The sequence below is a fragment of the Plasmodium sp. gorilla clade G2 genome (genome assembly GCF_900097015.1).
Source record: "Plasmodium sp. gorilla clade G2 genome assembly, chromosome: 12".
NCBI classification, from domain to species: Eukaryota; Apicomplexa; class Aconoidasida; order Haemosporida; family Plasmodiidae; genus Plasmodium; species Plasmodium adleri (nom. inval.).
The window spans coordinates 2,113,074-2,137,411 of record NC_041704.1 but is presented as its reverse complement, the minus strand read 5'-3'; the positions used below and the strand labels follow the sequence as shown (position 1 = coordinate 2,137,411).

The window sequence follows — 24,338 nt, the reverse complement described above, 5'->3', positions numbered from 1 at the left end:
GGAGAGAGATTCTTCCTATTACCTTATAACCTTTCATATTGTTTTTTATATTCACCAATGCATCTCTAAACAGATTCTAATCCTTCTTTACATACATCGATTGATTGTTTCCATAATTCTAAAAGATCTTCATTTGATGGAATTTCTGTTAAGGCATTTATTACATCACGTAATTGTTGTTTTTTTAATTGTCTTCTATCATCAACATTATTTGTGCTATTTTCTGATTCATTCTTTTCACTTTCTTCATTATTTGTGTTATCATCATTTTGACAGCAACTTCTCATATTATCTGTATCTTCTACATGACGATTTTTATAATTTTCATTTCCTAATGATGGCGAATTTAAAACACTTACCTCAGCTAATGTTCTTGAATTTACATTATTAAATTTTATTGCTTCAGAAGTATTGTATTCATATGAATTCTATAAAAAAAAAAAAAAAATTTATAAAAAAAAATGATTTATTTGAAATTTATATAGAAAATATTGAAAATTAAAACACCAAAAAAAAAAAAAATAATAATATATATTTTTCTTAACTCACATTTAATGATAAATATAAAGTTACAATAATACATACACCTAAATAAACAAATCTAAATGATCGATAAAATATCTTTCTATCATTATTTGAATCAAAGTTATAAAAGGAAAAAGTCCTGGGAATTTTATTATTCATCATATTTTATATATATTGTATTAATACTTGAAAATTCTTTTTTACTTTAACATATTTAAGAACAAATTCAAAAGACAATATTTTTCTATTCTTTTTTTTATTATTATTATGAACTAAAATATAAACCTCTTAATAAATAAAAAAATTATTTATTGTACTTTTTTTTTTTTTTTTTTTTCTATTAAATTAATCACACAAATAATTTTTTATTACAAAAATGAATAAATAATTTTATAATAAATATATAATATTTTTAATTTCATTAATGTTCGTTTTTAGAAATATAAAAAACTTCTATATATAATATAATTATAAATAAAAAAAATTTAAAAAGGAAAGAATATATAATAATAATATAAAAGGAATAATAATAATAATAATAAAGGAAAAAATATTTATAATATATATATGGTTCAAATAAAAATACTATTTGTAATGAATAATTATACTTATTTTATATGATTGAAAGATGTTGTAAAATTTTAACACTTAAAAGTCTAAATACTATTATATATATATATATATTATATATATAAATATATAGGTATATACATTTCTATTTTCATTATAATATTAAACATGATATAATAAAATGGATATAAGAATAATAATTAATAAATATAAGGAATATCTAAAAAAACTTTAAATAATATATGCATGCATATTTTTCATATGTCATATTATATAATAATATATATATTATTTTTTTTATTACAACTCAGAATAATTCAATAAAATATTTTATAATTATATAATTTTATATAAGGACAATGATGATTTTTAACTAATATATTTTTAATATTATAGAAATTTGTTTATATTTATTTTTATCTTTAATTTTTATTTTTATATTTATTTCTTTTTTTTGTTCTTTTTTTTTAAAATATTACAAAAAAATATTATTATTAAAAATATACGTAGTATTTTTTTAGATATATTTTTTTTTTTTTTTTTTTTTTTTTTAAAATAAAATTTTTAAGTGGTTTTATTTTTACAATCAATAAAAGTAAATTTACCTTTATCAAAGAAAAAAAAAATTATTATTATTTTATTATAATATATATAAATATATATATGTATATATAAATTTTTAATGATAATAAAATACAATAAATTATATTATATTTATAATATGTATATATAATAATTTAAAATACACAACATATTATATACAAATATTACACTTTTAATATGATAGAATAATAATCAGACAACATTTCAATCAACTATTTATATAATATATATATTTTATATATGTTTAAAAACTTTTAATATTTAAATTATGAACATATTTCTATGTCTTATTCAATATCATAATATATATGAAACATTTTTCATATCAATGATACAAATATAATTTTTTTTTTTTTTATGTTCTATATAAATACTTTTTATTTAACATACAAAAATCTTTTATATTTTTTCTTATAAAAATCACATTCATTTTGTAATGAAATTATATTATAATAATAAGTAAAATAATAATTAAAACTATACATTTCGGATATTTTAAAATATGTAATAAATTATGATGATGTTCAATAATAATCCATAATTAAAAAAAAAATGAATTATTATATTAATAATATCTATTATTACATTTATATATATATATATATAACATATATCTATGTAGGTGTATATTTATAAATATATATAATATATATATATATATATATATATATATATATATATATATATATATATATTTTACTTGTCTATAATTGAAAAAAAATATAAATAATTAATACAGAATAATCAAATAAATACTTTTTTCAATATTTATTATAATAAAAATATTAAATTTTAAAAATTTCCTCATTCTATAAAATTTATATATTTAAAAAAATATAAACATTTAAATATTACAACTAAAAATTTATTTATACGTTTACTATAAATAATAAAATAGAAATAGGAATAATTAACTTCTAACAATAAAACGATAAAGACCATATTATTTAACCAAAATTAAATACACAACGTACGCAGTAATACGAAAAAATCAGTTTTACATAAATTATAGCATAAACAAAATAAGATATATATATATATATTGTAGTCCTTATTTTCATATGATTCAAAGAAAATTCATATAGATATAATATAATTTTTAACCAATATATACCATCGTTCAAATTATTGTATTTTTTATTTTATTTTATTTAAATTTTTTATATTAATTATTTATAATAGTATACTCATATTTACACCCACCTGTAAATAAGAAACATTCTATTATCATTTCTTCATTGTTTATAGCAAATAAAATAGTTCATGATAATAATTGTTTTTTTTTATTTATTTATATATTTTACTTATACGTTTTTTTAAGATTATAAGAAACAATATGTATATTTAGTCATAATCATTTAGTTCTATAAGATTAAACTCACTTAACTATTTTTAATATTTTATATAAATCCTTTTCAGATTAATATTTTAAGAATTAATAAAATTTAATTAAAATAATAAATTATGATTGTCCTAAATAAAATATACACATATATAAGGTAATTAATTTTGTGTTGCCAACATATTATTATATATTATTCTTAATTTTTTTTTTTTTTTTTGTAGACATACATATTAAAAAAATAAATTAATTATAATTGATCAACGAATAGTTTCTAGAAAAAATCAAAAAAAAAACAAATAGGCTAACAAAATTACTAATAAATAAATGTTAATAAAATTTTCTTTCTATCCATAAAAATAAATATGATTCTCTCCATTTCAATCTATCTATATATATATATATATATATATATTAATGTATTACAAATCTATACACTATATTAATTTTATTATTAATTATATATTATTAGTTCTTCTTCTTTATTCTTGGTTTTCCTCGATGTTTTCTTCAGGATTCTCTTCAGAATTTCCTTCTGGGTTCTCTTCAATGTTTTTTTCTGGGTTTTCGTCAAGATTTTCTTCACTTCGTTCTTCTTTTTGGCGTTTTTCTTTTCTCCTCTTCGGTTCATCAATCGTTCCTTCTACAGGTATAGGCATACCTGCTTGCATATATTTAATTTTATATCTATGAAATAGATAATCAATCAAATTATGGAAAAATCCTATAAATATAAGGATAAAGGTTCTTAGTTCATCAACTGTTAGTTCTTTTTGAATTAAATCATTAAATTTACTCGTATAATAATCTTGATGAATTGATAATCTTTGATCAAATTCCTTATGATAATCTGTATTATCATTTGTACTTCCACCTCTTCTGTTACCTTCACCACCTTTTCCATAGTGTTTTTTATAATCACCTAATGCATCTCTTACAGATTGTAATCCTTCTGTACATACATCTATTGTTTGTTTCCATAATTTCATAAGACGTTCACTTGATGGAATTGATGTTAAAGCATCTATTTTATCCTGTAATTGTTGTTTTTTTAATTGTCTTCTATTATCAATATCATTTGTTCTATTTTCTGATTCATTATTTTCATTTTCCTCATTATTTGTGTTATCATCATTTTGACAGCAACTTCTCATATGATCTGTATCTTCTACATGACTATTTTTAAAATTTTCATTTCCTAATGATGGCGCATTTAAAACGCTTACCTCAGCTAATGTTCGTGTATTTACATTATTAAATTGTATTACTTTGGAAGGATTATATTCATATGTATTCTATAAAAAAAAAAAAAAAAAAAAAAAATAATGCATTAAGAACAGGGGATATATTTTTATTATAAATAGAAAATATTCAAAACTGAAACATTTTAGAATAAAAAATAATAACTACATAATAATACTTTTTTTTATCAACTTACATTTAATGATAGATATAAAGTTCCTATAATACATACACCTAAACAAACATATCTAAATGATCTGTAAAAAGTCTTTCCATCATTATTTGAATCAAAGGAATAAAAGGAAAAATTCCTACGGATTTTACTATTCATCATATTTTATATATATAGTATTAATATATGTATATTTTTTTTAACAGAACAAATATAAGAATAAATTCAAAAGACAGAATTTTTTTTTTTTTTTTTTTTTTTTAATTTTTAAATGAATAAAATATAAAACTTTTAATAAATATACAAATTATTTGTTTTACGTTTTTTTAATTTTTTTTTTTATTCAATTAAGGACACAAATTATTTTTTATTACAAAAATGAATAACAAATTTTATAATAAATATATAATATTTTTAATTTTATTATTGTTCTTTTTTAGAAATATAAAAACATTCTATATAAAATATAATTATAAATCTCAAAAATTTTAAAGAGCTAAAAAAATATATAATAACAATAATAAAAAGAAACCACATTTATAATATTATAGTTCAAATAAAAATACCATTTGTAAATAATATTTATTCTTAAATAATATGATTGAAAGATGTTTTAGTTTAACAGTTAAAAGGCTAAATACTATATATATTATAAATTCATAAATATTCTTTCCTTTTTCATTATAATATTCAACATAATGCAATAAAATGTTATATTTAAGAAGAATCATTAATACATTTTGAATATCTAAAAAAATGTTAAATAATATTTGCATGCATATTTTTCATATGTCACATATTATATAATATAATAATATATTTTTTTTTTTTTTTTTTTTTTTTTTTGCTACAACGCAGAATAATTCAAAAAAATATTTTATATTATATGTGATGAGACAACTGATAATTTTTAATTAATATATTTTTAATATTATCGCAAAAGGTTTATATTTATTTTTATCTTTAATTTGTATATTTATTTCTTTTTTATTCTTATTTTTTAAAAGAATATAAAAATATTATTATTACTAACAAATATACGTATTTTTTTAGTTATTATATTTTCATTTTAATAATAACATTTTTAAAACTGTTTTATTTTTACAATCAATAAAAAGTAAATTTACAATTGTCAAAGAAAAAAAAAATTATTATTATTTTATTATAATATATTACATATATATATATGTAAATTTATTAATGAAAACAAAATACAATTAATTATATTATATATATATATATATATATATATATAATTTAAAATATACTATATTATATGATACATATATTTACCCTTTTAATATTGTAGAATAATAATGAGACAACATTTCAATCAGCTTTTTATATAATATATATTTTATGTAAATTTAAAAAAGTTTAATTTTTAAATTATAAACATTTTTATGTCTTATTCATATCATAATATACAAGAAACATTTTTTATATTAATCATAAAAATATATATATTTTTTTTTTATATGTTCTATAAATACTTTCTATTTAATATACAAAAATTTTTTTATATCTTTTCTTATAAAAATCCATTCATTTTGTAATGAAATTATATTAGAATAATAGTAAAAAAATAATTAAAAATATAACTTTCGGATATTTTTAAATATGGAGTAAAATATAATAATATTCAAGAATAATCCATAATTAAAAATAAATGAGTTATTACAATAATAATATCTAATATTACATTGTTATATATATATTTAGGTGTATATTTATAAATGTATATATATTTTAATTGTCTATAAATGAAACAAATATATAAATAATTAATGCAGGACAATCAAATAAATTTATTTTTTAATATATATTAAAATAAAAATATGAATGTTTTAAAAATTCTTCATAATATATAAATTGTATATCTAAAAAAATATATACAATTAAATATTACAACTAAAAATTTATTTATACGTTTACTGTAAATAATAAAATACAATAAAAAAGAAATAGGAATAATTAATTTCTAACAAGAAAACGAGAAGTCCATATCATTTAAACAAAATGAAATACATAATGTACATAGTAATGCTAACAACATGTTCTTACATTATTTATAACATAAACAAAATAATATATATATAGATATATATATATATATATATATATATATATATATATATATATATATTGAAAACTAAATTTTCAAAATATATTCACGCAAAAATTCAAATTTTTATAATATTCCTAATTTCATAAAAATAATTCTTTTTTTACATTTTCTTTTATTTACTTGATTCGTAAATATTTACTATCACTCTTAATATAACTGATATTTATTCTCATTTTTATGTTTTAAAAGAATACAATTCATAACTAACAACAAAAATAATAATAAATATATAAAAACATATACTTTTATTTTATTTTATTATTATTTAAAATAGGTATACACATTTTACACACTCTAATAAGAAATATTATTTTATCTTTTCTTCATCTTTTATATACAAATAAAAACCTTCATTATAATAATTGTTTCTTTTTTTTTTTTTTTTTTTTACATATTTTACTTTTCATAAGTTGTTTTATGATTATAAGAAACAATATATATAATTAGTAACAATCATGTAATAATATTAAATTAAATTTCCTTGAATATATTTTTAACAGTTTATATATATACTTTTCAGATTAATATTTTAAGAATAATTAAAATTTAATATAAATAATAATTTCTTACGATTATCCTAAATAAGAATATAATATATAATCCATATTGTGTACTGCCATATATATATAAATATATACATATATATATAAATATTTCATTATTATACTTTATTTTAAGTTTTTTTTTCGTTGTACAATTGTTATAAAGAATTAAATTAATTACCATTGAACAGAATAGTTCTAGAAATAATCATAATAATAAAAAAAAAAATGAGTTAACAAATACTAATACATATATGTAAATAAAATTTTCATTCTTTCAAAAAAAAAAAAAAATATAATATAATAAAAGTATCATCATTCTCTCTCACTCGCTCTCTATCTATATATTAATGTGTTACAAATATATATATAATATTTATTTTACTATTAATTAACATTATAAGTTATGCTTCTTTATTCTTGGTTTTCTTCGATGTTTTCTTCAGGGTTTTCGTCAGCGTTTTCTTTGTGGTTCTCTTCAAAATATTCTTCAACATCTTCTTTTTTGTTTTTTCTTTTTTTGTTTTTTCTTTTTTTGTGTTTTCTTCTTTTGTGTTTTTTCTTTTTTGTTTCATTAAAATTTTCTTCAGGATTCTCTTGAACGTTTTCTCCAGGATACTCTTCAACCTTTTGTTTAAGTTTGTCTTCACGTTTTTCTTCTATTTGACGTCTTCGTCTTTCTGCTGGTGTTTCATTAATTGTTCCTTCTGTTGGTATAGACATACCTACTTGCATATATTTAATTTTATATCTATGAAAAAGATAATCAATCAAATTATGGAAAAATCCTATAAATATAAGGATAAAGGTTCTTAGTTCATCAACTGTTAGTTCTTTTTGAATTAAATCATTAAATTTACTCGTATAATAATCTTGATGAATGGATAATCTTTGATCAAATTCCTTATGATAATCTGTTCTGTCTGTTTTAGTTCCATTCCTTCTGATATCTTCATAGCCTTCTCCATATTTTTCTTTATATTCGGATAATTCATTTCTAACGGATTGTAATCCTTCTGTACATACATCTATTGTTTGTTTCCATAATTTCATAAGACGTTCACTTGATGGAATTGATGTTAAAGCATCTATTTTATCCTGTAATTTTTGTTTTTTTAATTGTCGTCTATTATCAATATCATTTGTGCTATTTTCTGATTCATTATTTTCATTTTCCTCATTATTTGTGTTATCATCATTTTGACAGCAACTTCTAGTATTCTGAATATTTGTTTTATGACCATTTTTAAAATTTTCATTTCCTAATGATGGCGCATTTAAAACGCTTACCTCAGCTAATGTTCTTGAATTTACATTATTAAAATGTATTGCTTCAGAAGTATTATATTCATATGAATTCTATAAAGAATAAAATAATAAAATAAAATGAAATAAGATGATTTATTTTTATTATAAATAGAAAATATACAAAAAATAAAAAATTAAAGAAAAAAAAAAAATAGTAAATAAATAATAATACATATTTTTATTAGCTTACATTTAATGATAGATATAAAGTTCCTATAATACATACACCTAAACAAACAAATCTAAATGATCTGTAAAAAGTCTTTCCATCATTATTTGAATCAATGGAATAAAAGGAAAAATTCCTACGGATTTTACTATTCATCATGTTTTATATATATATAGTATACTAATTATATATTTTCTTTACTAAAACTTATATAAGAGCAAATTCAAAAGACAGTATTTTTTTTTTTTTTTTTTCTTTTATTAAATTAATGAAACAAATAATTTCTTATTACAAAAATGAATAACCAATTTTATAATAAATATGTAATATTTTTAATTTTATTTTTTGTTCTTTTTTTAGAAATATAAAAACCTTCTATATAAAATATAATTATAAATAAAAAAATTTTTAAATGTAAGAATATATAATAATACTTTATAAAAAAAATAAATAAAATAATAAAAAAAAGGAAAAAACAATATTTATAAATATATAAATATATAAATGGTTCAAATAAAAAATACCATTTATAAGGAATAATTAATTATTCATAATTTATTATGATTGAAAGATCTTTTAAGTTTTTAACAATTAACGTTAAAAGGTTAAATACTATATATATATTGTTATATATTCTTTCTTTTTTCATTATATAATATTCAACATGATACAATAAAATATGATAACAAAAAGAATCATTAATGTTATATATGGAATTTATTAAAAAAAAAAAGTTAAATAATATATGCATGCAATATTTTTCATATTTCATATTATATAATAATGTATTTATTTATTATCCTTTTTTTTTTTTTTTTTATTAGAACTGAGAATATTTTAATAAATTATACCTCATAATTATATGAGACAAATGATAATTTTAAATTAATATATTTTTAATATTATGGAAATTGTTTATATTTATTTTTATTTTTATCTATAATTTTTATTTTATATTTATTTCTTTTTTTATTCTTATTTCTTAAGGAATATAAAAATATTATTAGCATACAAATATATACTTATTTTCTGGTTATTATATTTTTTTTTCATTTAAAAAAAAATTTTTTAAGTGGTTTTATTTTTACAATCAATAAAAATTAAATTTACAATTGTCAAAAAAAAAAAAAAAAAGACTATTATTATTTTATTATAATATATATAAATATATCTATGTATATGTAAATTTTTAATAACAATAAAATACAATAAATTATGTTACATATATATATATATATATATATAGTTTAAAATACACAATATATAATACATATATTTCATTTTTAATTTGTTAGAACAATAATGAAACTTCAATTCAAACAACTATTTTTATTATACATATTTTATGTATATTTAAAAATATTTAATACTAAAATTATGAACATTTTTATATCTTATTCAATATCATAATATACATTAATCATTTTTCATATTAATCATACAAATATATATATATATATATATTTTTTTTTTTTTTTATATATGTTCTATAAATAATTTTTATTTAATATACAAAAAACTTTTATATCTTTTCTTATAAAAATCCATCCATTTTATAATGAAATCATATTTTAATAATAAAAAAAAAAAAAAAAAAAAAAATTAAAACTATAACTTACAGATATTTTTAAATATGCAGTAAATTATGATGGTGCTCAAGAATAATCCATAATTAAAAAAAATGAATTATTATATTAATAATATCAAATATAACGTTGTTATATATGTGTAGGTATTTATATATGTACATATATTGAACTTATATATAATTAAAAAAATATATAAATAATTAATGCAGGAAAATCAAATAAATTTTTTTTTTTAATATTTATTATAATAAAAATATTAATGTTTTGAAATTTCTTCAATTTATAAAAATTATATATTTAAAAAAATATATAAACAATAAATTATTACAAAAAAATATTTAATTATAATTTTACTATGTATAATAAAATACAATAAAAGGATAAAGACAATATTATTTAATCAAAATGAAATATATAATATACATATTAATTCGAACAACCTAGTCTTATATAATTTATAAAATAAACAAAATAATATATATATATATGCTGCAAAATAAATTACAAAATATATGCACGCAAAAAAAATAAAATTTACAAAAATTCAATATTTACCTTATTCATAATTTAATAAAAAATAAATTAATTATTATTTACACTTTCTTTTATTTAGTTGATTCATAAATATATAACATCACTGTTAATATAACTTTAGGTTATTCTCATTTTTATATTTTATAAGAACAAAATTTATAAATAATAACAATAATATATATAGCATAATAAAGATATTAATTGAAATTTTTACATAATACTATAATTTCTAAAGAAATATTAAGGCATAACCTTATATAATATTCATACTGAAAATATAATTTTAATTCACAACACTTACCATCGTACTTTAACCTATTTTTTACACGAATTCATACATATATTTATTTTTAGAAAATAAAAAAGAAAATATAATATATATTTAGTACAATTATTCCTATATTTTTAAAATTATATAAATACTATTTATTATATATATATTTAATGATTTAATAAAAAGTCGAAGAAAATAATAACTTAAATTGTAATGAAGGGTTTAGTATCAAAAAAATCAAAAGTATTCTTTGTAAAAATAAATATATTGTTTTTTTTTTTTTTTTTTTTTAAATAAGATATAATTAAAAAAATATTCAGTTGCTTTGTATTGATAATATTTATTAGTAAATATGATTTATATATAACTCAAAATAATTCTCTTATAACACCAATGTACGAGTAAGTACACATTATCTTACTTCAAAAAAAGTTAAACCAAAATTACCATATAAATTTAATTGATTTATTTATTTAATTTTATTATTATTTATATTTTAATTTGAGTGTTAATTTTTATAGTTCATATAAATTTCAATATACAATTTTTCAAACTCCTCTAAAAAGGAAGATATATAGTTTCTAAAATCATTCTTTGAAATTTTCTTTTTTAATAATAAATGAAAATTCTTTGTAAATTCCTTTTCAATAATAGATGTTAGAGTTAAAATATGATGCGCTGAATAACCCCATATATCATGACACCTTTCATAATCTCTAAGAGTACCATAATCAAAGTGACATAAATCCTTCTCTAAATGCAACGTTAACTGTTCTAATAAAATATCTAATGTGTGTCTATTTATACGCAGTGTTTGATTCCATATGTTAAAAAGATCTACGTGAGATGGAAATTCTTCAATATCATTTAAAACCTGGAATAATTCCTCTCTTGTTAAACTTTTAGATAATCTATAGTGATTTATGTTTTTTATTGAATCTTTATTTGTCTTCTCATTCGTTTTCTCTAAGTTTTTATTATTGAACTTTTGTTTTTCATCTATTTCATCTTTATGTACTTCTTTTCTAATATGACTACTTCTCTTATATTTCGAATCGTCACTCTTAACTTTTATATTATTACTTAAATTTCTATCATTTAAGGTTAAATTATTTTTTCTCATTACTTCAGATAAATTTCTTGAATTTATATTATTACATGTTGCTAATACGTAGTTACTATTTATATCATTTTCCTATACAAAAAAAAAAAAAAAAGACAATATAAATATATATATTTCCTTTTAGTTATAACTAATTCTAAATATATATATATATATTTCAAAAAGGAAAATAAAATAATATATATTCTAATGAACTTACATTAATTGACATATATATATTAATAATAATATATATTGATATATTTATAATCCGAATCCAATTCCAAAAGGAATGAATTATTCTTTCCCTTTTCTTATCATTATCATACAATGAATAAAAATTAACAACTTTTCCTATCAACATTTTATAAATATATATTTAATAAATATATTAAAAATATCATACAATGTTTTATATAAAATCATACAAATAAACGTAATTAATATAACAATAAAAGCAAATTAATTATTTATCTATGAAACATTTTTCTTATTAATTTAATTAATAAATATTCTATGACATATACATTTTATAATAAAAATATAAATAAATACATACATTACGAGAATGTGTATTCTATCATATCCATTTTACTTATAAATATATATTTTATTTATGACAATATAAAAGTATATTCATTAAATATATAAAACTATTAAACTACATATATATATATAATCTTACTTAAAAAATATATATATAATAAAGTAAAAACCAACAATTGAATAAATTAAATAATGTAAGGATAATAATATATATATAATTCGTTGTTTCTTATCAAGAGATAAAATATGTATATATTTTTACATATATTAATATTCATTAATATTTATAACGTACATAAATTTTTTAAAAAAATTAAAAGCATATACCATTATATAGAATTATGTTATCTTAATATATATATATATATATATATATATATATTTATTTTCTATATTATAAAATATGCATTTTAAGAAAAATGTTTATTAAAAATTATAACAAATGAAAACCCGATATATTTATTCTTTTTTTTTTTTTTTTTTTTTTATATTTTTTTTTATGACATATATTCTTTTGTTGTACATATATATTTTATATTTTCTTAAAAAAAAGAATACCTCCTTTTTATAATTTATTTATTTTTAATTAATGATAATAAAATTAAATGAAAAATAATTAAAAACGTTGCTATATAAATATAAAACAAACATACAATGACGAATATAAATAAATTAACATATACTAAATATTATATTTATATATACAATACGCTATATATATAATCACGTATTCTTTTTAATACAATATTTTTCTTTAATACATACATATATAATATGCATGTATGTACTTATTTATTTCTATTTATATATATATTTAAAATTATTATCGCTTCTAAAAATAAATCTCTTATTGCGTTGTACTGGTTTTTTTTTTTTTTTTTTTTTATATTTTTATTATTTTATTTATTTTTTTTTTTTCTTATGTTTATAAAATTAATATAATTAATTTTCAAATATTATAATAAACAATATCGAAAATTTTACATTTATATAAAACATATAAAATAAACATTTTTATTTTTTTCTTTTATCATATTAATATGAGAAAATATATATATATATATATATATATAATATATAAATTAAGAAAAAACAACAATATAAATCACATTATATTAAGAAATTTTTCATTTTTTTTTTTTCGAATCAAATATATTTGTAATAATTAGCTTCTTATATGTGAAAAGACATATAGATATTTGACAATATTAAATAAAAATAACAGATATTATATATTTATATCATATTCATAATTTATGTACGCTACACCAAAAAAATGAAATAAACGTACAAATCCAAAAATATTATACTATATATATATATATTTATTTATATTTATTTACTAAATCGATAAATAAATTATGGATAAATTATTATATATGTATAATTTTCTGCAACCATGAAATCTATAAATGAATTTATTTTCAAATACAGTAATAAAGAAAGAATATTCAAAATAAATAAAAGAAATATTTCATTTTAATTTTACTAAACAACTATATTTTAGTATTTCTTAAAATTTTAAATAACAAAATATATATATATATATATATATATATTATTATTATTATTATTATTATTATTATTATTATTATTATTATATTTCAGTAATAAAAATAATTAATTAAAAACAGATAATATGAATTAACATTTTTTAATATATTAATGGATTAAGTATTAGTTAAATATATTATAAACCTTTGACTTCTTTCAAAATTCATTTATATTATTTCCTATTTTTCTTTTTTTTTCTTTTTTATCATAATGAATAAAATTTTTGAAACATTTACTTATTTTTCTTATGGTACATTTTGGACATTCAAACTCATTTTTTATACCTAATCTCTTTTTTTTTCATATCAGATAAATACACTTTGAAGATATTTACACTTATTATATTCTTCAATTTTCATAAAAGCAAATGTAATTATTTTAACATATGTTCTTTCTTTCTTTTTTTTTTTTTTTTTTCTTTATTTAAAACGTAAAACAGGTCTTCTCAAAAAATCAAATTATATATTAATGTTATTTGTTAAATAAAACAAATTAATATATTAGAGAAATCAGCCTATTTACAAATTAATGTATATATTGTTCACTCCTATATTTGAAATATTTTATTTATTAATTCATAACATCTTTATGTTATATTCTAAAAATGAAAAGAACAAAAAATACTATATTTTATACTATAGCATTGTTTTTCTTATTTCACTTTTTTACTATATATAAAAAAAAAAAAAAAAAGATATATCATATATCTGTAATTCATTGAGCCTCACTATGTTATATCCCATATAATTATATAATACCTTTATATATATATATATATATATATATATATATATGTTCAAAATACGTTTCGTAAGTAAGGTAAAAACAAAATAAAAACATATACTTTTATTTTATTTTTTCCTTTTATTGAAAATATGTATACCTATTATACACACTTTCATAAGAAACATAATATAATTGTTCCTTCATTTTGTTATATACAAATAAAAACGTGAATGATAATAATTTTCTCTTTTTTTTATTCACATAGTTTATTTTTTATAAATGATTTTAACATTATAAGGAACAATTTGTATAATTAATTACAATAATTTAATACTACAAAATTAAATTTAATTAAATATATTTAATACTATACATATATATATATATATATATATATATATATATATCCGTTTCAGATTAATATTTTAGGAATATATAAGATTTAATTTAAATAATATATTTTTATGATTGCTTAAATAAATATAAAATAAATAATGCATACTTTGCATTGCTATATATATATATATTATTCTTAATTTTTTTTTTGGTAGTATAAACGTTATAAAGAAATAAATTAATTATAATTGAACAGAATAGTTCTAGAAAAAATCAAAATAAAAAACAAATAGCTAACAAATACTAATAAATAAATGTAAATAAAATTTTCTTTCTTTCCATAAAAATAAATATGATTCTCTCCATTTCAATCTATATATATATATATATATATATATATATATATATATATATATTAATGTATTACAAATCGATATACTATATTTATTTTATTATTAATTATATATTATTAGTTCTTCTTCTTTATTCTTGGTTTTCCTCGATGTTTTCTTCAGGATTCTCTTTAGAATTTCCTTCTGGGTTCTCTTCAATATTTTCTTCCGGATTCTCTTCAATATTTTCTTCAGAATTTTCTTGAACTTTTTCTTCTGGATACGCTTCAATCTTTTCTCTAAGTTTGTCTTCAAGTTTTTCTTCTATTTGGCGTCTTCGTCTTTCTGCTGGTGTTTCATTAACTGTTCCTTCTGTTGGTATAGGCATACCTACTTGCATATATTTAATTTTATATCTATGAAAAAGATAATCAATCAAATTATGGAAAAATCCTATAAATATAAGGATAAAGGATCTTAATTCTTCAACTGTTAGGTCTTTTTGAATTAAAGCATTAAATTTACTCGTATAATAATCTTGATGAATTGATAATCTTTGGTCAAATTCCTTATGATAATCTGTTCTGTCTGGTTTAGTTCCATTCCTTCTGATATCTTCATAGCCTTCTCCATATTTTTCTTTATATTCACCTAATGCATCTCTTACAGATTGTAATCCTTCTGTACATACATCTATTGTTTGTTTCCATAATTTTAAAAGATGTTCATTTGATGGAATTGCTGTTAAAGTATTTATTTCATCATATAATTGTTGTTTTCTTAATTGTCGTCTATTATCAATATCATCTGTGCTATCTTCTGTTTCATTATTTTCACTTTCCTCATTATTTGTGTTATCATCATTTTGACAGCAACTTCTCATATTATCTGTATCTTCTACATGACGATTTTTAAAATTTTCATTTCCTAATGATGGCGCATTTAAAACGCTTACCTCAGCTAATGTTCTTGAATTTACATTATTAAATTGTATTGCTTCAGATGTATTGCATTCATATGAATTCTATAAAGAAAAATAAATAATAATAAAATAAAATAAGGTGATATATTTATGTTAGAAATAGAAAATATTCAAAATTGAAATCTTTTAGAATAAGAAATAATAATAATAATAATAAATATTTTTATTAACTTACATTTAATGATAGATATAAAGTTCCTATAATACATACACCTAAACAAACGAATCTAAATGATCGGTAGAATGTATTTCTATCATTATTTGAATCAATGGAATCAAAGGAAAAGGTCCTAGAAGTTTTATTATTCATTATATTCTATATATATATAGTATATTAATTATATATTTTTTTTTACCAAAACATATATAAGAACAATTACAAAAGACAGTATTTTTTTCTTTTTTCTTTTTTCTCCTTTTTTTTCTTCTATTAAATTAATGACACAAATAATTTTTTATTACAAAAACGAAATAACAAATTTTATAATAAATATATAATATATTTTTTAATTTTATTATTGTTCTTTTTTATAAGTATAAAAAACTTCTTATGCAAAAATATAATTATAAATAAAAAAATTTTTTAAAGTAGGAATATATATAATAATACTATAAAAGAAAATAATAAAATAATAAAAATAAAAATAAAACAAAAACGAAAAAACATTTATAAATATATAATATGGTTCAAATAAAAAATACCATTTTGTAAAGAATATTTATTCTTAATTAATAGATTAAATGTTGTTAATTTTTATCTGTTAATAGGTTAAATACTATATATATATTATTGGTAAATATTCATTCCTTTTTAATTATAAAATTAATATAATGCAATAAAATGTGATAATATATAAGAATAATGATTAATATAATATAATATATGGAATATCTAAAAAATGTTAAATAATATTTGCATGCATATTTTTCTTATGTTATATAATAATATTTTTTTATTTTTTTTATTACAACATAGAATACTTCAATAAAACAATTTATAATCATATATTATAAGACAACTGATAATTTTATATTAATATATTTTTAATATTATCGCAAGTGTTTATATTTTTACTCTTTATCTTTAATTTGTATTTTATATTTATTTCTTTTTTTGTTCTTTTTTTTTAAAAGAATATAAAAAAATATTATTATTATTAAAAATATATACTTAGCATTTTTCTACTTATTATAATTTCTTTATATTTTAAAAATAAAATTTTTAAGTGGTTTTATTTTTACAACCAATAAAAGTAAATTTACATTTGTCAAAGAAAAAAAAAATTATTATACTTATAATATATATATATATATATATATATATATATATATATATATATATGTAAATGTAAATTTTTAATGACAATAAAATACAATAAATTATATTACATTTATAAATAAGTATTTATAAAATTTTAAAATATAAAAATATATTATACAAATATTACACTTTTAATATTTTAGAAATAATGAGACAACTTTCCAATCATCTTTTTATATAATATATATTTTATGTAAATATAAAAAAAGTTTAATTTTTAAATTATAAACCTTTTTATGTCTTATTCATATCATACTATACATGAAACATTTTTCATATTAATCATAAAAATATATATATTTTTTTTTTTATATGTTCTATAAATAATTTCTATTTAATATACAAAAATCTTTTATATCTTTTCATATATAAAAATACATTCATTTTGATATGAAATTATATTATAATAATAGTAAAAAAATAATTAAAACTATAGCTTACAGATATTTTTAAATATGCAATAAATTATAATAATCTTCAAGAATAATCCATAATTAAAAAAAATGAGTTATTACATTAATAATAAATAGTATTACATTGTAATATATATATATATATATATATATATATATATATATGTATTTATATATGTAAATATATTTTACTTATATGTAATTGAAAAAAATATAAATAATTAATACAGGACAATCAAAAAATTTATTTTTTTTTTTTAATATTTATTATAATAAAAATATTAATGTTTTGAAATATCTTCATTTTATATAATAATTATATATTTAAAAAAATATAAACAATAAATTATTACAAATAAATATTTAATTATACTTTTACTATAAATAATAAAATACAATGAAGCATAAATAGGTATAATTAATTTTTAACTATATAACGATAAGTCCATATTATTTAATCAAAATGAAATATATCATACACATATTAATTCAAACATAGTCTTACATAATTTATAAAATAATATATATATATATATATATTTTTTTTTTCAATTATATGAATTTTATAATATAATAATATATGTAAATATAACTTATTTTCTATAAAATCTAAAACACTATGATTATATATACGGATCCTAAAAGGAATTTAATATATATATAATAATTTAAATATTATTACATATGTCTATATCCATTAATACTATTAATTTAATAAAAAATATATTATATTTAAAAATATTTAGGTTTCAAACCCTATGCACATAATATATATATAAATTTTATACTACTAATATATATGACCATTAAAATTTTAATTACATTTTATAGCCTTTATTTCATTAAATCAAAAGATTTTTCATTGAAAAAGTAATAAAATAAAAAAGAAACATTTATTATAATAAAACATATTATTACTTAAATTAAAATATCATATACTCTTTGGTTTAATCTAATCCTTTGTTATAAGTATATAATTCCTTGGAATAGAAAAAAAAAAAAAAAATAATATCCTTACAAATATAAGAGATAACTATATTGTTTATTGTCTTTTACGAAAATATTTATCTTAAAAAATGTAAAAAATATGATATAGATTTTTATTTATACAATATTAATAATAAAATAATTAGTTTTTATTTTATAATATACACTCTCATATATTATACTATAAATTAATGTTTTTTTTTTTTTCTTTTTTTTTTTTTTTTTATATAGAAAGAATTAATAAAATTTAAATATGTTCATTTAAACAAAGATAAAGTATTTATCCATAAGGAATATATAAATAATCAAAATATATTTATATATTTATTAAAAATATTATAACTCTATAATTTTTAATATATCAATATATGTGTCTAAAAAAATAAATATTTAAAACAAAAACTATTTCTTATATATGTATATATAAAAAAAAAATCTGTATGATATATAATAATTGTTCAATTTACAACATAATATATACATAATGATTCCAAAAAAATGATATATATATAATAATTTTTATGTGTATCTAATACATAATATATTGCTATACTATCTGTTTCAACTATAAATTTTATTAATAATATATATATATACATATTTTTTCTCATGTAATTTTTTTCTTTTTCATTTTTTTACATATATTCTAAAACCTTTTTCATATATACATAATATATTCAATTTTTGAATAAAAACATAATCTATAAATATAGAATATATTGTTACCAATTTATCATTTTATAAAATATTTCCATAGAATATTATATACTTTACTTTACTAGGAAAATAAGTATACCTATTTTTACATTTTTTCAAATAATGTAATACGTACATACAACCAATTTGGATTAGTATTGATAATCATTAATCTATAACAAAAATAATTTTTTCACTATCATGAAATTATTTCTTTGTAAATATACCATGTTTTATATTTTAAGATTTAAAAAAAATGTATTATTCCTATTTTATGTCACTTATAATAATTATAGATAATCTCTATTTTAATTACATTTCAGCATATATATATATATATGTATATATATGTTAATATCAAATGTCATTAATGAGCTTGTAATATATTATAAAATGTATACTTATATTAGTTTAAGTACCTATAACAACTACAATAATTATTTATTTTAAAGAGGATTAATTAAATTATAGAAATCCTAATTTTATCTATAAAATATTATTATGGTTGCAATATTATAAGTATATAAAAATATACAAAAATATATTTCGTTAACATCATACTATATATACAACCTTATATATATTATAGTACTATATATTATAATTTTATTTCATATATTAAAAGTTCATATTTATATTGTATAAATATATATAGAATATATATGATGATTATATACGTTATTTTAATAAGGATTTGATTATATATAGTTTAAACTCCTTGCGGTATATGCTCGAAGAATATAATATATATATATATATATATTATATGTTGCAATATCGTTTTTTATTTGACTTATTTTATAAAAAAAGAATATAGAAAAGAATCTCTGAATTATAATGTAAAATAAAAGTACATAATTAACTGAATATTTCTGACATTTGTAATAAAAACAAAAGATATATTTAAATACTAGATATAAATTTTATTTTTTATTATTTTATTATTTTATTTTTTTTTTTTTTTTTGTAAAGATATTCTTCAATTTATACGTACAAAAATTACTATATATTTTTATTATTATAAGAAAAAAAAAAAAAAAAAAAAAAAGGGGGCAGCAGAAAAAATGGTTGCAAATAATATATTTTTACTTTCAGTACAACCAGATAATCATTAATATAAAATAATATTTTATATACAAATTTAACGTTAATATATTTAAAAATAAGTACAAATTTATAATTAACATTTAATATATTTGATTCTTAAAAATGTAGTTCTTTTTATTCTATTTATATAAATATGCCTTTTAGAAAAAAAATGTACGTTCAAAAAATTATTCCCTTTCATATTTTTTTTTATTTTATTATAAATTAATATATAAAATAATTAAAAAACTATTTTATAGAATTTTTTTTATTTATATAAATATATATAATAATATAAATTTATTTTTATTTTTTTTTAAATTTATATTTATAAATTTTTTTTTTTTTTTTTTTTTTCAAAATAAAAAATATTATTTTTATAATTTTAATCCAAAAGCATATATTCTTAAAATAATTAACAATTAAAAATAAATTATATTATATATAACATAATATAAAATTATATAAAAGCATTATCTTATCCTTATATTATATTTAATTATAATTTTTTTCTTTTTTTTTTTCTTTATTTTATCCTTTTAAAAATATTTTTAAAATGTTCTATTATTTAAAAAAAATTTCGTTTCCTCTTGCTTTGAGTATCCTTGTATTAACTCAAGATGTAAGTTTTATTAGAATATATTTTAAAATAAATTATATTATATATATATATATATATATATATATGTTATTTGAATATATATATATATTTTTTTTTTTTTAGGGTAACCATGAAAAATCAAATACTAAAATATGCAACCAAATTAACAGTATGAGTCACAGAAATTTTAGAACCTTAGTAGAACTTGAAAGTGATATTTCATCAGTGCATGTTGGATTAGAAGATGAATATTACGAACAAGATGATTTGTATGATAAAATAATGAAATTATATACTAATGAAGATGAAGAAATAAATATGGAATTTCGTAGTTGGTTACAAAAATATATGGAAGTTACAAGAGAAATAAAAGAAAGGTTCAGTCAAAATGTTCAATAAAATATTTATTCAAATGAGAAGTTCAAATAAAAAAAAATAAAAACGAACACAAAAATTGGTTTTGTATTTTTCATAATTATTTTAAATTTTGTTCTCTCCTTATAAATATTTTTTATTTTGTATGTACATTTCTTTTATGTTTGAGCATTAATTAAAATAATACACAAAAATGTAAATAAAACAAAATATTCATAAAAAAAAAAAAAAAAAAAAAAAAAAAAAAATATGCGTTTTTGTCCTAATTATATTATATATATATATATATATATATATATATATATATTTTTTCTTTTTTTTTTTTTTTTTTTATATTTATTTATTATTTACTCACCTTTACTTCTTAATAAAACGTAATGTGAAACTTCATTTTAAAAACATTAAAAATAAAAATTAGAATGTTCGTATACATTTTTTTTGAAAATCTTCCTTCAAAAAAATTTAAATGTATAATAAAGTAAAAATGCACCTTTCACTAAATTTCATAAAAATAATAAATAATATATTTTTTTAATAAATTTTAAAAAAATTATAATAATCTAATAATAAAAACAACTGAAATTAATAAATAAAATAATAATATATACCAAAAAAAAAAAAATAAAAAATAAAGAAAAAATTAAAAAAATTAATACAACCTTATGCATATATATATATATATATATATATATATATATATATATATATATATTTTTGTTTGCCGAAGTTTTTAAAATAACATATAATAATTAATTCATAATATGTATGTATTCATTTTCCTCTTCTTGTTCTTGAATTTTGAAAGCCACGAAATTATTTTTTTAAAAACCTCTTCATTAAAGGGTTCCATAGTAACTACATTATCCACATCATATATACTATATAATTATTTATTATTATTATTATACACTCTATCAAAAAAAGACACTATACCTCCATTATAACAAAGACAATCCTTTATTGAATAAATAAATAAATAATAAAGGAACATCTTCAGATATATCATTTATATTGTTATTTATATTTTCTAAGGCTCTTAAGATTACCAAATAATTCTTATGTTAGTGATATACATTTTTATGATAAAATTCCTTTTGAAAAAGGTATAACATTAAAATTCGCTTTTGAAATTTTAATTTATTAACTAATGGTATTCTCTTAGATGGACAACGAGATGAAAGAAATTTTATTAAAGGTTTAATAAAATAATTAAATCTACGTGAATCTTATGAACCTAATGTATTAAGTTAAATCATTGATGATAATAATATATATCCTTTTATATATAATTTTTCATGAAATTGTTTTGATCTTCCTAATGTTTCTAAAACACGTAAAACAATATTTCCACCCATAGATAAGCCCATTAAATAAATAGGTGGTTTCACAATATTTATATCTCCCTCATCATGTTTTCTATCCCTATTAACTTCTTTATCTTTAATATATAAAGAGTCATTAATTTGTTTAACATAATTTATTAAATCATATTCAAAATCATCAAAATCATTTATATTAAGTTGCAAATTATTGTATCCATCAGATTATCCATGTCCTTGTAAATCTATACCATAAAGAGAATAACAATTTTTATTAAAGTATTCTATACAACTATCTTTATATATATATATATATAATAATGATTACAATCATTTAACAAAGCTTCAGGATTATTTATTATATTTACATTATGTTTTAAATAACCTAATCTTATATGCGACACAATACCATGAACTAATATTATAATCTCAAGAGCTTTCTTTACACTCCAAGAATAATTCCTTAATAAGAAACCATCCTTGTTATAAATGGAACCAAACTTAGGACCATCGTCTAAATATTTACACAATTCTCATTCTTCATTTGATAACTCATATTCAACCATTATGAAAGATTATCTTATACATATGTCTATTTTTTTGGTACATGTATGAATATATATGTATATAATTTATTTTATTATTATTTTTTTTTTTTCTATATTATTTTATTCTATTTCTTCATTAACTACACTTCAAAAGCTTACAAAAAAAAAAAAAAAAAAAAAAAAAAAAAAAAGAAATTGTCCATTTTTTAAATGTACAAATTTTTTATAATATTATAAGAATTTCCATTAATATATTATATACTTATATGTATATTTTTTTTTTTTTTTTCATAAAATATTTTCCATTATTTAAAATAAATGATTAAATATATTATATATATATATATATATATATATATATAATTAAAGTATAATTTTTTCGTTTATTTCTTTATTGCACATTTATAATTATTATT

At 15.8% G+C, this 24,338-nt stretch overlaps 7 protein-coding genes across 7 annotated transcripts; 1 reads left to right on the top strand and 6 right to left on the bottom strand.

Moving 5' to 3' along the window:
- Nucleotides 1-65: 65 nt before the first annotated feature.
- Nucleotides 66-684, bottom strand: PADL01_1253700 (Plasmodium exported protein (PHISTa), unknown function; the record flags this gene model as incomplete). Its single annotated transcript, XM_028683520.1, has 2 exons — nt 66-428; nt 550-684. 2 exons carry the CDS (start codon nt 682-684, stop codon nt 66-68), a joined length of 498 nt encoding a protein of 165 aa, XP_028539690.1.
- Nucleotides 685-3,522: 2,838 nt separating this feature from the next.
- On the bottom strand, nt 3,523-4,613 carry PADL01_1253600 (Plasmodium exported protein (PHISTa), unknown function; the record flags this gene model as incomplete). The annotated part of the gene is made up of 2 exons (XM_028683519.1): nt 3,523-4,335; nt 4,479-4,613. The coding sequence occupies 2 exons, from the start codon at nt 4,611-4,613 to the stop codon at nt 3,523-3,525; spliced, it is 948 nt and encodes a 315-aa protein (XP_028539689.1).
- A 2,925-nt stretch (nt 4,614-7,538) lies between these two features.
- On the bottom strand, nt 7,539-8,757 carry PADL01_1253500 (Plasmodium exported protein (PHISTa), unknown function; the record flags this gene model as incomplete). The annotated part of the gene is made up of 2 exons (XM_028683518.1): nt 7,539-8,483; nt 8,623-8,757. 2 exons carry the CDS (start codon nt 8,755-8,757, stop codon nt 7,539-7,541), a joined length of 1,080 nt encoding a protein of 359 aa, XP_028539688.1.
- A 2,749-nt stretch (nt 8,758-11,506) lies between these two features.
- On the bottom strand, nt 11,507-12,464 carry PADL01_1253400 (Plasmodium exported protein (PHISTa), unknown function; the record flags this gene model as incomplete). Its single annotated transcript, XM_028683517.1, has 2 exons — nt 11,507-12,193; nt 12,321-12,464. 2 exons carry the CDS (start codon nt 12,462-12,464, stop codon nt 11,507-11,509), a joined length of 831 nt encoding a protein of 276 aa, XP_028539687.1.
- Nucleotides 12,465-15,745: 3,281 nt separating this feature from the next.
- On the bottom strand, nt 15,746-16,886 carry PADL01_1253300 (Plasmodium exported protein (PHISTa), unknown function; the record flags this gene model as incomplete). Its single annotated transcript, XM_028683516.1, has 2 exons — nt 15,746-16,618; nt 16,752-16,886. 2 exons carry the CDS (start codon nt 16,884-16,886, stop codon nt 15,746-15,748), a joined length of 1,008 nt encoding a protein of 335 aa, XP_028539686.1.
- A 4,749-nt stretch (nt 16,887-21,635) lies between these two features.
- On the top strand, nt 21,636-22,079 carry PADL01_1253200 (Plasmodium exported protein, unknown function; the record flags this gene model as incomplete). Its single annotated transcript, XM_028683515.1, has 2 exons — nt 21,636-21,701; nt 21,804-22,079. 2 exons carry the CDS (start codon nt 21,636-21,638, stop codon nt 22,077-22,079), a joined length of 342 nt encoding a protein of 113 aa, XP_028539685.1.
- A 1,223-nt stretch (nt 22,080-23,302) lies between these two features.
- On the bottom strand, nt 23,303-23,918 carry PADL01_1253100 (lysophospholipase,putative; the record flags this gene model as incomplete). Its single annotated transcript, XM_028683513.1, has 3 exons — nt 23,303-23,493; nt 23,703-23,814; nt 23,901-23,918. 3 exons carry the CDS (start codon nt 23,916-23,918, stop codon nt 23,303-23,305), a joined length of 321 nt encoding a protein of 106 aa, XP_028539684.1.
- Nucleotides 23,919-24,338: the final 420 nt, after the last annotated feature.